The sequence below is a fragment of the Eretmochelys imbricata genome, chromosome 10 (assembly GCF_965152235.1).
Source record: "Eretmochelys imbricata isolate rEreImb1 chromosome 10, rEreImb1.hap1, whole genome shotgun sequence".
In the NCBI taxonomy this organism is placed as follows: Eukaryota; Metazoa; Chordata; order Testudines; family Cheloniidae; genus Eretmochelys; species Eretmochelys imbricata.
This window is the reverse complement of record NC_135581.1, coordinates 35,811,728-35,825,493: the sequence shown is the minus strand read 5'-3', so window position 1 is coordinate 35,825,493 and position 13,766 is coordinate 35,811,728. Positions and strand designations below refer to the sequence as shown.

The 13,766-nt window shown below is 44.6% G+C and overlaps 1 protein-coding gene across 4 annotated transcripts in view; it reads right to left on the bottom strand.

Moving 5' to 3' along the window:
* Positions 1-3,124: 3,124 nt before the first annotated feature.
* Positions 3,125-13,766, bottom strand: part of PIGQ (phosphatidylinositol glycan anchor biosynthesis class Q) — a 51,986-nt gene continuing 41,344 nt past the window's right edge. For all 4 annotated transcript variants that reach the window (XM_077827911.1, XM_077827913.1, XM_077827912.1 and 1 more), the window contains exon 11: positions 3,125-12,148. In XM_077827911.1, the coding sequence (XP_077684037.1) occupies positions 11,996-12,148 (153 nt within the window). In that variant the 3' untranslated portion in view covers positions 3,125-11,995. The remainder of the gene's footprint in view (positions 12,149-13,766) is intronic.

Genomic DNA, 13,766 nt, shown 5'->3' with positions numbered 1-13,766 from the left:
TGCGAGACATTTCACACAGTCAAACCACTTTACGCTCAGGATTTGTCACTGACAGTGCATATGGAATGCCTCCAGCTGCTCCAAGTCTGCCTGTAAGAGCGTCCAGATTTCTGACCCATAAAGCAATACCGATAGCACATAGGTTTGCTAGATCCTAAACTTTGTCTCACTGCAAAGACGTTTTTGCGTCCACAAACAAGACATGGCCTTCATGCAGGAGGCAGCAAGACCTATTTGTTGAAGAATGTCCAGTTTGTGGCAACTGTTTGAACTCTGCTTGCAGCCTAGGTAGATGAACTCATCAATGCTCTCCTCGGTACTCAACCCACCTGCACTAGGGTTCTTGTGGCCCAGCTCCAAGGTTCTGGACCTTGGTCTTCTGCCATGAGACGTTCAACCACATAGTGCACGTAGTGTCTTGGAGACCTTGGAAGGCGGGCTGAAATTCCCTGATTTCTGCACACTCAGGAAAGCATCATTGGTGTAGTCTTGGTCGGTAAACTCTTTTTGACCAACCTTGATTCTGACATGTGGAGTGGCAAGTCCTAATATCCAATTGATAGCTCAATGGAATAGCGCTGGGGCAAGAATACATCCCTGATGCACACCTGAAGGTATGCAGAAATGCAACAAAAGCCACGAACCAATGCACATTCCAGCACTGGTGCTGGCGTGAAAGGGCACCAGATTTAGCAGAACATTTGGAACACCAACCCCTTTCACTGCAAGCCAAAGCACTGACCTGTCAAATGAACCAAAAGCTGCTTTGATTTTGATGTATGCCACATAGACTCATAGACTTTAAGGTCAGAAGGGACCATTATGATCATCTAGTCTGACCTCCTGCACAATGCAGGCCACAGAATCTCACTCACCCACTCCTGCAATAAACCTCTCATCTATGTCTGAGCTACTGAAGTCAAATCATGGTTTAAAGACTTCAAGGCAGTTAAATTCTCGGTGCAGCTCAACTGCTGATGTGCTCCATGGAAATTCTAGCCTTATGCTGGGCCTAATCTGGGAAAGGTTTTCACTCAGATCCTCAAAGGTTGATTTCAATGAGGGTTAGGTGCCTAAATACCTTTGAGGACCTGGGCAAATTCTGTTTAAATAAAATAAAATCTGCCTCCCTGGGAGAAGGTTATGTCAGTGAAAACTAAACCTGGCTCTATGAAGAGATTCAAATAGAAGAGACCAGCTTTGGCAGATGGCCTCATCCAGCATTTCATGTACAAGGAGATGGTCAATCTAGCCAGCCACCCATCCATCCTTTTCCAATCCTTCCGCAGAAGGCAGTGTTTTGGTGCTGGTTCCATGGCTCACAGTTAATACTGCTTCTTTTCTTCTGCTATCTGAATAGTAGCAGCCAAAAATGTCCATCTTCCACTCGTACTTCCTGAACGTCAACAGCTCATCACAACATGTACAAAAGAAAAATTAAATAGCAGCTGTCCTGCTGAGTTTACTCAGCACTGTTCACTCTGACTTTTATGCCTCATTTTTCCCCCCTCCCACTGTTGCCAATAACATTCTCCAGGGACCTGTGGGATTGTAGATTAAAGACTGTATATAAAACTCTTGCTGAAACATGAGGGGTGGGGAAGGCAGGAGAGGGACTGAAGTGAAATCCGAGAGCATGCAGGCACACGTGTCAGAATTTCAGTGGAGAAAAGAAAGGACCACCACCCGCCTCCTCCTCTTCGGAGCAGTGGTCGTGGAACCCCCATCCCTAGGACAGTGCATCTTATGCCTTCCAATCAGCGGAGTCTCCTTCTGTTCCCTTCCCTCAGATGTATCATCTAGTCCACTCTCTGCATTACTACCTGTGGAAAGAACACGAAAATGGTTGCTTACCTGTATCTCCACTGCTGGTACATGGACGCTCCCCTTTCTTCTTCTGGAGGTCACATGCTGCCAAATTACTTCACCGTCCTCCTGTCCCCGCTGCGCAGCCTGCTCTGAATCTTCAGAGCATTGTGCCTGTAGAAGCATAACCTGACGTCTGTCCAGGAAATCTTCAGTTTCTCTTACGCAACGCAGCGTCGATACTTGTTTCTCCAGACCTTGAACCTTCTCTTCCAATATGGAGACCAGCTTGCACTTTGTGCAGACAAAGTCGCTTCTGTCCTGTGGAAGAAAGACAAACATGGCACATCCAGTGCAGGTCACAACAGCTGAATGCTCCCCATCCATATTACCTTCCTTCTACGAGCTTCTTCAGGAGTTGTAGTAACTACTCAGAGAAGCCGGCAAGATGTAAGCCTCAATGGGCTCTCCCCGGGCGAACTCCCAGGCAAACTCCCTCTGTTAGCCGCTCAGTTGGTTTGCAGCTGACTGGCTTTTTATAACAGTCAGGCCCACTCAAGGCTCACCTGGAACAAAGCACTCCCAAGTCACACTTTTCAAAAACCAATCAAGCACATGGTCAAACTGTCCCCACAACAGACACTCAGATACTCACCAACACAGCCTCCCTAATGCAGCCCTTAGCGTACCTCCTCTCAGACAGATCCCAGGCAAACTCCCTCTGTTAGCCTCTCTGCTGTTCGCCGCTCAAGAGAAGGCAGGACTGCTTTGGCATCATATAGCCACAAGGAGGCAAATCAGTGTTCGCAAGTGTCTCAGATTAGCAGGGAAACAAGAGTTCCAGTTTTTAAGAAGCTCTAACACCATGGGGAGAAAAAGCAGCATGACAAAGGCAACACGATCCTCTCTAGTAAGCACTGAGTTACCACTAGGAACAAGAGCACCCATTGAAAGGAATAAAGCATTTTAGAGTCTGATCCTGCTCTCATGGAAGTTGGTGAGGATTTTGCCATTGATTTCGGTGACAGCAAGTGCAGGGTTTAGGGAGTGAGTCAACTTTATGTGTCACATAAATCCTTAGAGTTTAAGCAATTCAGCAGCCAGATCACCATCTGTAACATGGAGAGTGGATGCAGAGCAAGTCGGTTCCTGATGCTCAGGACCAAGAACGGCAGTCCAATCACAAAGACAACCGGAGTCCAGATGCCAGGCTCTGCAAGGCTCACTTCTCATCTGCCTGACCTTGAATAGTTGCAGATGCAGAACCTAGGGGCTAGCCACCTTCCCATGCCCATCACAGCCAGGACCAGAGAATAAATACTTTTTCTAAAAACATCTTTATTCTAGTGTAATCAAAATAAGTTGTAAGATCTGATTAAAATAGCTAATTTAAGAAATGATTGCCAGGAGTTCAAAGATCTCTACCACTAGGTCATATAATGCAAATGCAGAACATCAGGCTTTCAAAATCAAAGGACATTGGTACAATGCAGTTCTATTATACATCCTCTCTCAGCCCCAGCTGTACGTGAATCCACCATGACAGTACAGCCAGTCAAGCTAAGATCCTCACCACCATGCCAGGCATTCTTGTTATGACAAACTATTACAGTGAGCACTAGTCAATTACATTTATTAGGCCAGGACTTGCTCATTGAACTGTTAAGCCAGTCTACTACATTTTAAAACAGGGTTGTGATGGGACGGAAGTCTCGGCTTTAAGTGGCATAACAGTGGCGTTTTAAAACAAACACCAGTCTCGTTTGTATGTGCACATTTTGTTCGTGCTTGGCAGCTAGGCAGCAGATGTCCATTAAACGCAAAACTGACTGACACTTTTAAAATAGCTTTCTCTCTCTCTCTCTCTCTCTCTCTCTCTCACACACACACACACACACAGAGCAGCATTTCAGAATAAGCTCCAAGTGTTTGTGCAACCCTTTTTGGTATCTTCTTGTTAAGAAAGATTTAATCACTGGAGGTTTAAATACAACAGTCACTGGGAAATCTTCAGTTTCACAACACCATGTGTTTCTTTGAGTACATTACAAAACCACAGCAAAGATACATAGGTCCCCCAAACACAGAAACCACAGAGGCAGATTTGGAAGGGGAGAAAAAGACGCAATTCCTGATTGGAGGTTCTGGTTCAGGTCCATCTCTAATCCAGTGTAACATACACTAGGTCTAACCTTAGAAAAGAGTAAATCACTAAGTATTTAAAAATGTTTTAAAGATAGTCAAGCTAGAAGGTGGAAGCGCAACAGGGCAATTATGCAGTGTAGGGCGGAAGAAAACAGCTCACTGTCTCTATGAGGACACAGCAGGAAGCTGGCTTAAGGTTGCTCATTAAACTTAAGGAAAACTTCTGACCTCTCAACTCCTTTGAGCAGCATGGATCTACCACTGCAGACAGAGGGGCTAGCTCCTCCATTGGTCCCTAAGGCCCACTCTACCTTAGAGACATTGACACTGATGTAGCTATGCTAGTGCAAACCCCAACCTAGATACATTGCAGCATTACTGAGATGTAATCTGGTAAATTACTGATGTAAGCCCCATGCTGTCAGGTCGCCACCCTTATACGCATCCTTGAGGTCAAGCATGGCTCTGCAGCTGCTCTGCCTCAGTTTCCCTGACAGGGTTTCTAGCCCACTCTGGTGGTTTATGGCTCAGTGCTCTGACTTGAGTCACTATGAACGTTTAGCCTCCTCCCCTTCTGGGGTAGCAGAGCCCAAGGTCACAGTCTCAAAACAAACATGAAATAAAGGCACCTGTATTCCAGCTGGACTTAGTTCTCAGCCCTTCTGAGGTTATTCATCCAACCTGCCCCCAGGCTCAGCTTGCAGATCTCACCATTCCCCTCAGGTGAGACACCCTCTGCTGCCTGGTTTAATCATCAGCAAGTCCCTGATAAACCCAAATAGTCCAGCATCAGGCCTGCCTGCCAGGGAAGCTCTAACCAGCACAGTTCTACTGAGTCCTGGCTCCAGCCAGGCTTCTATCCCCGAATGAGAGCAGCTGGTCTTCTCTCTTTCCAGCCAGCCACAACTGACTGAGCTCTCCCCTTTCCATCCTGTTCCTACAGGATTGACACCCAAGTGGGTGGGGCTGATTGTGCTCCTGGCAGTTTGTTAACCCTTTTCAGCCTGAGTGTGGTCTGTATACCCCATCGCACCCCACTTTACATTGGTGCTGCGTGTCTATGTTAAGGAGCTACACCGAATAACTACACTGATTTAGTTACATCACTGCAGATTTCTCTAACTCCCCATACAACAAGCTTCAAAACTCCATCCTCCTTGGTCATACATTCCAGTAGGAATCACAGCCCTTGCACCAATTTACATGCCATGCAACCCCATTGGCTTTAATGGGATGGGGTATGGTGTCATCAGGGCAGAATGGTTCCTTCTGTCTTTCTAATCTACATCAGAGCTGGCAGGAAGCTCCTCCGCCACCACTCATCAGGAAATATCCAATAACCTGGCTCCTCAGGTGTTTTCACCCTGCTGAGATGTATCAATGCAATGGCAACTCTCTCAGAGAGATTCTCACACTAGTCTCAGTAAGGAAGGTGGTGTGAGTCTTACAGGTTATTTCTAAAGGCTTTGAAAATTCACTTTAATATAGTGTACGTATAGAATTGCAGTAGCTACCTTAAGGGCTGTCCTGTGAGCTGTATTCATATTGGTTTTAGCAAGAGATCTGCATGCAGTGGGGCTGTAGAACAGGGGTTAACATATCAGCACTGATCTGTTTCCTGTTATCTAGAATCTGTATTTCCATCACTGGAGATGGCATGGCATGCAGTGAAAGCTTTCAGTATATGGATCTCAGTTGTATACAGTGGCTGGGCCTGCATAACAAGGCTTGAGTCCAACTGCAGGACTGCATTAGTGGAAAACGCCAAAAACCACAAGCCAGGCCTTTGTGCAGGAGAACTGACAGGGCGATTTCTATTTCCTTTCAACAGCAGCACGTTCTGGGTGTTTAAGTCAGCCCCACAGTACAAGCAGCTCTTTCTCTCACTCAAAGAAATATTAGTGCTGGGGGACAGCCCATGCTGGAGTGGAAGAGGATGCTGATCCCAGCATAGAAGAATGCTTATATGCAGGGTGGCTGTAGTAGGGTTGAGAAGCCCTGAGCCGGACAAATGCTGCTTTGTTGTAATGTCTCTCTGTTCGTAACCAAAAAAGGTTTTAATACTGGCTTTCCCACACTAGCAACCCAAAGGAGGTAAATGATGAACACCAGGCAGAGAAAATAGGGGATCTGTAGGCTGAAGTCCTACCGAAGGCAGAGAGCACTAGGAGCGTCAGTAGCAACCTGATTCCCAGTGAGGAGAGCCCAGGCAGGGATCATGACCAGAAGTGGCTTTCATTTCCTAGTTCTCTCACTCAAACCAGGGTAACCTTGTGGGTCTCAGAAGGGTTAGTGTGTTAGGTTGATCAGGAGGGTATTTGTCAGTTCTAGTGATAATTAACAACTCTTAAATCAATGTCAGAGTCTTTACAGAACTAATTTAACACTGAAGCATCTAGCAAATTTGGCACTTGCCAAAAAGAAGCGTCACAACCTCTGAAAGGGGGTAGGGTATAATCTATTAACAACAGTAGACAAGTGATCTGTAGAAGGCCAAACTTTTTTTTGATCTCAGACAAGAATCAGACTTAACCAGCTAGATCCAAGATTTGGAAGAAGGCTTGGAAAAGTGGGAGGTGCTGAAGAGGCAAAGCCCTAGTGGCAGAGCTGCTGATAGATGCAGTGTAAAGTGTGGTTCTAGTGTGAAAAGTGACTATGTTTTGAATTAAGGTGCCATTTTTTCAAGCTTCTTCCTGTGCATATTCAGGTTCATCTGTGCAGTGCTGTCAGCCCTGCAGGACCAGCTGAGCTCTGGTAGAGCACACTGGATTCTTTTTGCATTTGTGTATCAAAGAATTGCTGGCAGAAAAGTTCCAGTGGCTGGGCCATCCTCTTGTCTTCAGATTCTGCCCTCCCACCAGTGAAGATATTAAGGTTGTCCAGGTGGGTAAAAGGGTAGGAAAAGACTTTTCCTGTGGGCAGGTTATCCCATAACTGCCTACTGCAGGGTTCCTTGCACCTCCCTTGAAGCAGCTATTATAGGCCATTGTCAGAGACAGGATACCAGATTAGGTGGAGGTGTAAGGAACCCTGCAGTAAGCAGTTATGGAATTAACTGATTCAGTTTGGAAATCTGTAGGTTCCTACTTGGAGTTGAAGACAGTGGCGTGATACAGGTGTTTAAATGGGATTAAATACAAGAGGTGTAAGGTATTTCTGAAGGTAAGGGCATTAAAATCTGGCTCTTGAACTCACAGAGCAAGCAAGCAAATCTGAAGGGTTATTTAATTGCTCAGGGCCAGATTGTTAAACCTCTTGGTCACAAGAACAGTTCCACTGACTGCGACTGTTCACTAACATAAGGGGTCACAATCTGGCCTCAATGAGACCTATGCTGGAGACAACAGTTTATACACTGTGCACTCTGCACTGTTCTAAAACAACTGCAAAACTGACACACTGAATATTAAAGACCTGCACAGAACTCCATGGGGTCTGGAGCCACCTACTGTGACACCCTGTACCCCTGTTCACCACTTTTATATGGTTACGATATATTTTGTACAATGTAAGCCTTGTGAGGTATCAGTTGAAAACTCATAATCTGCTGAATACTGTTGTCCTGGTTAAATGTGTGTATTAACAGTGTGTGAGAAGTTAGTAGCTTCTACTATGTATCATTGTTATAACTTGCTCCAAGGTTAAGACAAGCAGGTCCAAACCAGTTTTTCAGAGACAAAGACACACTGGCACCCCAAACTGGTGTCAAAGAGCCATTACCGGTTTAACCGGCCATTCTTCAGCAATGGGAAGGTATAAACAAAAAAATGACATTGCACACAGGAATGTTTCAAATCTCATGTACAGAGTCCTGTTTGTCTATACCTGGCAGGGGGTAATTCTCAGAGAGGAGGAGGGTATAAAGTAAGAGACAGTGACCTTCATATCACCCCTTTCTGCTCAGGACATCAATGACTCTGAAAGAACTGAACTAAGAAGGGGAATGGTCCCAGGTTGGAAGGAGATGCAGCCTGAGAAATGTTACTACAGTTTACAGTGAGATGGACCTTGTGCTTTTAAACCTATTAGCCTTGATAAAGTTTAGGAATTAGCTTGTGGTTTTATCTTTTTATTTCTTTTGTAACCAATTCTGACTTTTATGCCTTATCACTTTTAATCACTTAAAATCTGTCTCTCTCTAGTTAATACATTGTTTTGTTGTTTTACATACACCAGTGTGTGTTTGGATTGAAGTATTTGGGAAACTCTACTTAGGGTCAACAGGGCTGGTGCATAATCATTACATAATCAAACTATCTATGATGGGGTGGGCAAACTCTTTGGCCCGAGGGCCACATCTGGATGGGGAAATTGCATGCAGGGCCATGAATGTAGGGCTGGAGCAGGGGGTTGGGGTGCAGGAGGGGGTGTGGTGTGCAGAAAGCGGATCAGGGCACAGGGTTGGGGCGCAGGAGGGGTGCAAGATGTATGAGGGGGTTCAGGGCAGGGGGTTCTATGATCTATGAGCTTGTACTGTCCAGGGAGTTACTGAGCAGTACAAGACACACATTTTGGGGACACGGCTGGAACAGAGGGATATGTGGGTGTCACCCTGTATGTAGGTTTCAGAGTAACAGCCATGTTAGTCTGTATTCGCAAAAAGAAAAGGAGTACTTGTGGCACCTTAGAGACTAACCAATTTATTTGAGCATGAGCTTTCGTGAGCTACAGCTCACTTCATCGGATGCATACCGTGGAAACTGCAGCAGACTTTATATACACACAGAGATCATGAAACAATACCTCCTCCCACCCCACTGTCCTGCTGGTAATAGCTTATCTAAAGTGATCATCAAGTTGGGCCATTTCCAGCACAAATCCAGGTTTTCTCACCCTCCACCCCCCCACACACAAACTCACTCTCCTGCTGGTAATAGCCCATCCAAAGTGACAACTCTCTACACAATGTGCATGATAATCAAGGTGGGCCATTTCCTGCACAAATCCAGGTTCTCTCTTATTATTATTATTATTATTATTATACCCTGTATGTAATTCATGGAAGGCTGGGCACAGCGTTCTTGTATTCATCTGGGAGTGATTTTACATGCTAGTGGCTGTGTGCGTGCAGAGCATGGAGGGGTTGCTGTTCACCAGCAAAGTAGTGTAAAAGGCATCACAGGCTGGGGAGCTAAGGGGACACATCAGTCCAGATTGCACCCTGTGGTATGTCATACCTACAAATCAAGATTTCATTGAAAACCCTCTGCAGTATTAGGGGCGATAAGAGGGATTTTTGCCAAACTAGTTGCTTTCAACAATATACTTTGTTTTGGACCATGCAAGAAGAAAACGTTCTCCTGATTGCACTAATCCCCAAACCATATCAGCAGCATAACATTCTGTCTTTTGCGCAATAACCTCACTAAGGACCTGGAGACATCTTGTAAAACTCTGGCAGACTTTACTTTTGCTGTGTAAGGAATGTTTTAGAGAACGTCTTAAATATTTATGTAAGCAAATTTGTTTTTTCAACTCATGCCTGTGGATGCAAAGGTGAAGGCTGAATTCTGAGGCTATGTCTACACTGGCAGCTTGGGGTGTGATTCCCAGCTTGCGTAGATATACTTGGGCTAGCGTGCCAAAAACAGTTGTGTAGCCACAGTAGCACAGGCAGCGGTGGCATGGGCTAGCCGCCCTGAGTACTTACTCATGGGATCTGGGTAGGTTTGTACTCAGGACAGCTACCCTGTGCTGCCGCTTGCTGCTGCCCATGCTACCACAGCTACACTACTATTTTTAGTGAACTAAGTCTCACTGAGCTAGCGCAAGTATGTCTGCGTGAGCTGGGAATTACACCCCTAGCTCCAAGTAGAGACCTAGCCTTAGTGAAGATTTTAACCTACATGTACACCAGTGTAACAAGTGCTTACTCACCCAGAAAGAGCTCAAAGCATATTACCTATATGGGGACAAATCCTCCTCCCTCCTGCCTCAAGCCCATATAACCAGGCTGAACACCATGATGGGACAAAAGATCACTCACCCACCACTGCCCTTCTTGACGTCTGATTTGTGTCCATTTATTCTTTTGTGTAGAGACTGTCCAATTTGGCCAATGTACATGGCAGAGGGACATTGCTGGCACATGATGGCATATATCACATCACATATATATGCCATCATGTGCCAGCAATGCCCCTCTGCCATGTACACTGGTCAAACCAGACAGTCTCTATGCAAAAAAAAAAAAGACAAATCAGATGTCAAGAATTATAACATTCAAAAATCAGTCAGAGAACACTTCAACCTCCCTGGACACTTAATTACAGACTTAAAAGTGGAAATTCTTCAACAAAAAAACCCTTCAAAAACAGATTCCAACAAGAAACTGCAGAACTGGAATTAATTTGCAAACTGGACACCATCAAATTAGGCCTGAATAAAGACTGGGAGTGGATCGGTCGTTACACAAACTAAAAACCTATCTCCCCTTGCTATTCACCTCCCCTCCCCCCCATAATGTTACTCACACCTTCTTGTCAGCTGTTTGAAATGGGCCACCCTGATTACCACTACAAAAGTGATTTTTCCTCCTGCTGATAATAGCCCACTTTAATTGAATTGTCTCATTAGAATGGGTAAGGCAATCCCCATCTTTTCATGTTCTCTGTATATATATCTTCCTACTGTATTTTCCACTTCACGCATCTGATGAAGTGGGTTTCAGCCCACGAAAGCTTCGCCCAAATAAATTTGTTAGTCTCTAAGGTGCCACAAGTACTCCTCATTGTTTTCACCACCAATGTAATGCAGCCACCTCTGGAATGCAAGCTGGCAACAGTGCACAGCAACCCTATATATCCCGTTTAGGATATGGGAAGTGACTGTTGTACACCTAGGCACAGTGTACTTACACATCTGTATACAGTCTCTATTTTAAACTACAGAAATGTATGTGTTAGGTACATACTAAAGAATCTACTGCCTGGCCAACACATTAATGTATTTCCCATTCGGGTTAATAGGAGGAACACTTTGAAAGGGGAACAGACACCATAATGTGTATGTACTTAAAATCTGACAGAGAAAGAGACCATTGTTTTCATTGTGATCTGGAGGTTAGTACCGTCAGCAAGAAAAGTATTCTTAAGACGTGGGGTCTACATTTTCCAAAGCAACTAGTAGTTTTAGAGGCCGATTTTGTGAGCCGTTACAGGGTCTGGACTGTCCAAAAATCAGGCCCCTTTAAAAGGTCTCAGATTGGGCACTGAGAAACAGACGCATCCAACATCATTAGTCCGTTAAGAATATTTAGGCCAAAGATGATTTTTTGTGGTGAAACCCTACCTCTGTTTGTTCCTGCTGTAAATGGTGGGTTAGGCATGGTCCCAGAGCAGTGTGTGTTTTCTGGCCTCCATGCTACATTTTTTTCTATGCTCACCCTTGCTGTGGTGCTGCAGTGGGATAAAGCCAATTCTACTACCAAAGAAAAAGCAATGGGACAAAACAATGGGCTACATACCAGTACTGTTTCCAAGCTGACCATCCAGTTTGGGAGCATGCATTTGATGAATTGGCTTGAACACACGAATTTGAAAGGTCCAGAATACCTGGATGTAATAATCCACCTCAGTGTTTTGGCTTTAATCACCCTCAGGTCCCAGGGCAGCTTTAATATGGCCCCATGAACTTACATAGAAAGACTAACAGACCATCAGGCCGATCAGGAGCTATTCCCTGGCTTACATGGTATGCTGCTGTGGAGAGGCACTGAAGGGTTAAACCTCTGGCCCCTAGTGCTGCCAGGCAGGAACAGTGTAATCTAGGGCGGAATAACACTTCATTAACAGAGAACAGCCTGGAAACCAAGTCAGCTGGATGGGGCCATATAGGAGGGGGAAAGTTGAAGGAGATTATATAAAAACACTCCCATTTAAAATGAAGCCCCTCCTCGCACATTACCAAAGTCTCAGCAGAGGATTTGACAGTATTGTCCCAGCTAGCAGCTGCTGGGTCCAGGCTCACTGGGCCTGGGAGCCGTGAGTGGGTTTGAATGGTGGTTTTTGGCTCATTCTTTCAGGCCTGGCTCATTTGCTTCCCTTTAGTCCTGCTTCTCCCCTTTATGCTTCCAAGGGTAGATCAGCTCTCCAACAAACAGCTTCTTGCACAGAGAGCTCCAGGAATCCTTAGGGTAACAAGCATAGGTTGGGAGCCTGTACGTCTGCACCACGCTGCCATAGGACAGAGGATTTATCTGGAAGTAGAGAAGGAAGAGGGACAATGGCAATGAAAACAGGTGATGGTGTGAACAATGAGGAGAGTAAGGGTGCGTGTGTGTGCGTGTGCAATTCTTTCTGCCTTTGTACAATCACATTAATGCTCTATTAGAATCTCCCAGCTATACTGCTGCACACAAATGGGTTACAAGAGTTTGTTGGCTATGTAAGAATTTTCTTTTTTCTTCTACAGCACTTTCCACCTGTGGATCTCAAATGAATTTAGCCTCACAATCTCTCTGTGGGGAAGGAATTGTTACCCTCATGTTACAGATAGGGAAACAGAGGCACAGCCCAAGTCATAAGCCTGGTTTTAGAGCACTGCTAAGGTTTCATCAATCTGACACAATGAAACTGTACTGTAACCATGTCCACAGACATGGTATTCAATAGAATACTCTTTTGGGGACACATTTTTACAGCACTCTGTGGAATATACCAGTAAGATTAATTATTGGCTCAATTCTGCAAGAGGCTGAGCACTGTGGCACCAATCCAGCAATCCACGTACGCATACACTAAACTCAGCACCTATTCCACCTTTTTCAACCTCAAGTCCAATTAGAACTGGATGCATGCCACAGAACATTTCACATGACTAGTCAGTAACATTTTAAAATTAACTCTCTTCAGCTGGGTTCAAATCTCTTTCATATTTGCTTTGTACCAATTGCTAGTGAATGAGTTCACTGGCAGACATGTTCATGGAAAAATAATTTTAAGTGAATACTGAGCAGATTCACAGGAAGCGAGGTTTGAATTTGTCAAGATGAGCATTTGTAGCAGAAATTGAAGAGCTGTGCTCATCCAGTCAGGGAACAGAATCATACTATGTGATTTGTCTGTCTAACCAAAATAACTAATGCAGCTCAAATTTCAAATACTCTCAATCTCCAGACCAATAATTAATCACTTAAGTTATTGGAGAGTAATTCTGAATAGATTCAATTTGTTCAAGATCGGGGCCACAAGGAATCTGCCAAAAGAAAAAGAAACAAAATTTGAATAACTTTGTTACTAGCTAGTCACCCAGCTTCATCCACACGGTTAAATCTTAGATGGAAACAGGTCCATTTGCGGGAGACGACAAGGGATTGTTGCTAGGGAAGTGAGGCCACTGACTATTTGGACACAATATTCCTATGCCCATTTAGTTGAAATGTATATCTGTGTGGAGGACTGGTGGCATAGGAGTGAATTTCACCTACTGAGAGATAAGAAATGGCTTTCAACCCAGCACAGCACAACAGTGTCTTACTGTCATGTTTTAAATTTAAAAAAACAACAGTTTTGTTAGGGAAGTTGCTGTCATGAGTTCCTTTTATACAATCTCTGTAGTTCAAGGCTGTATAAACTGATAAAATATACCTCCCTTGTTTCATAATGGAATCGTTCCCTTTTCCCTTCCTCTTTCGCTTAACCCTTTGCAAACAGGTTGTTCTTGAAAGGAAATTTCTGGGTGAATGTGTAGAGAGGGATCAAAGTTGTAAAGGAGTCAATTCCTCTAGATCCCCTTTTATAAAACTTAGCTGCATGAAAATCAGGGAAGCCAATAGCTGGTAGCCAGGAGTATTTTTTGATATGGTTTACAGAACA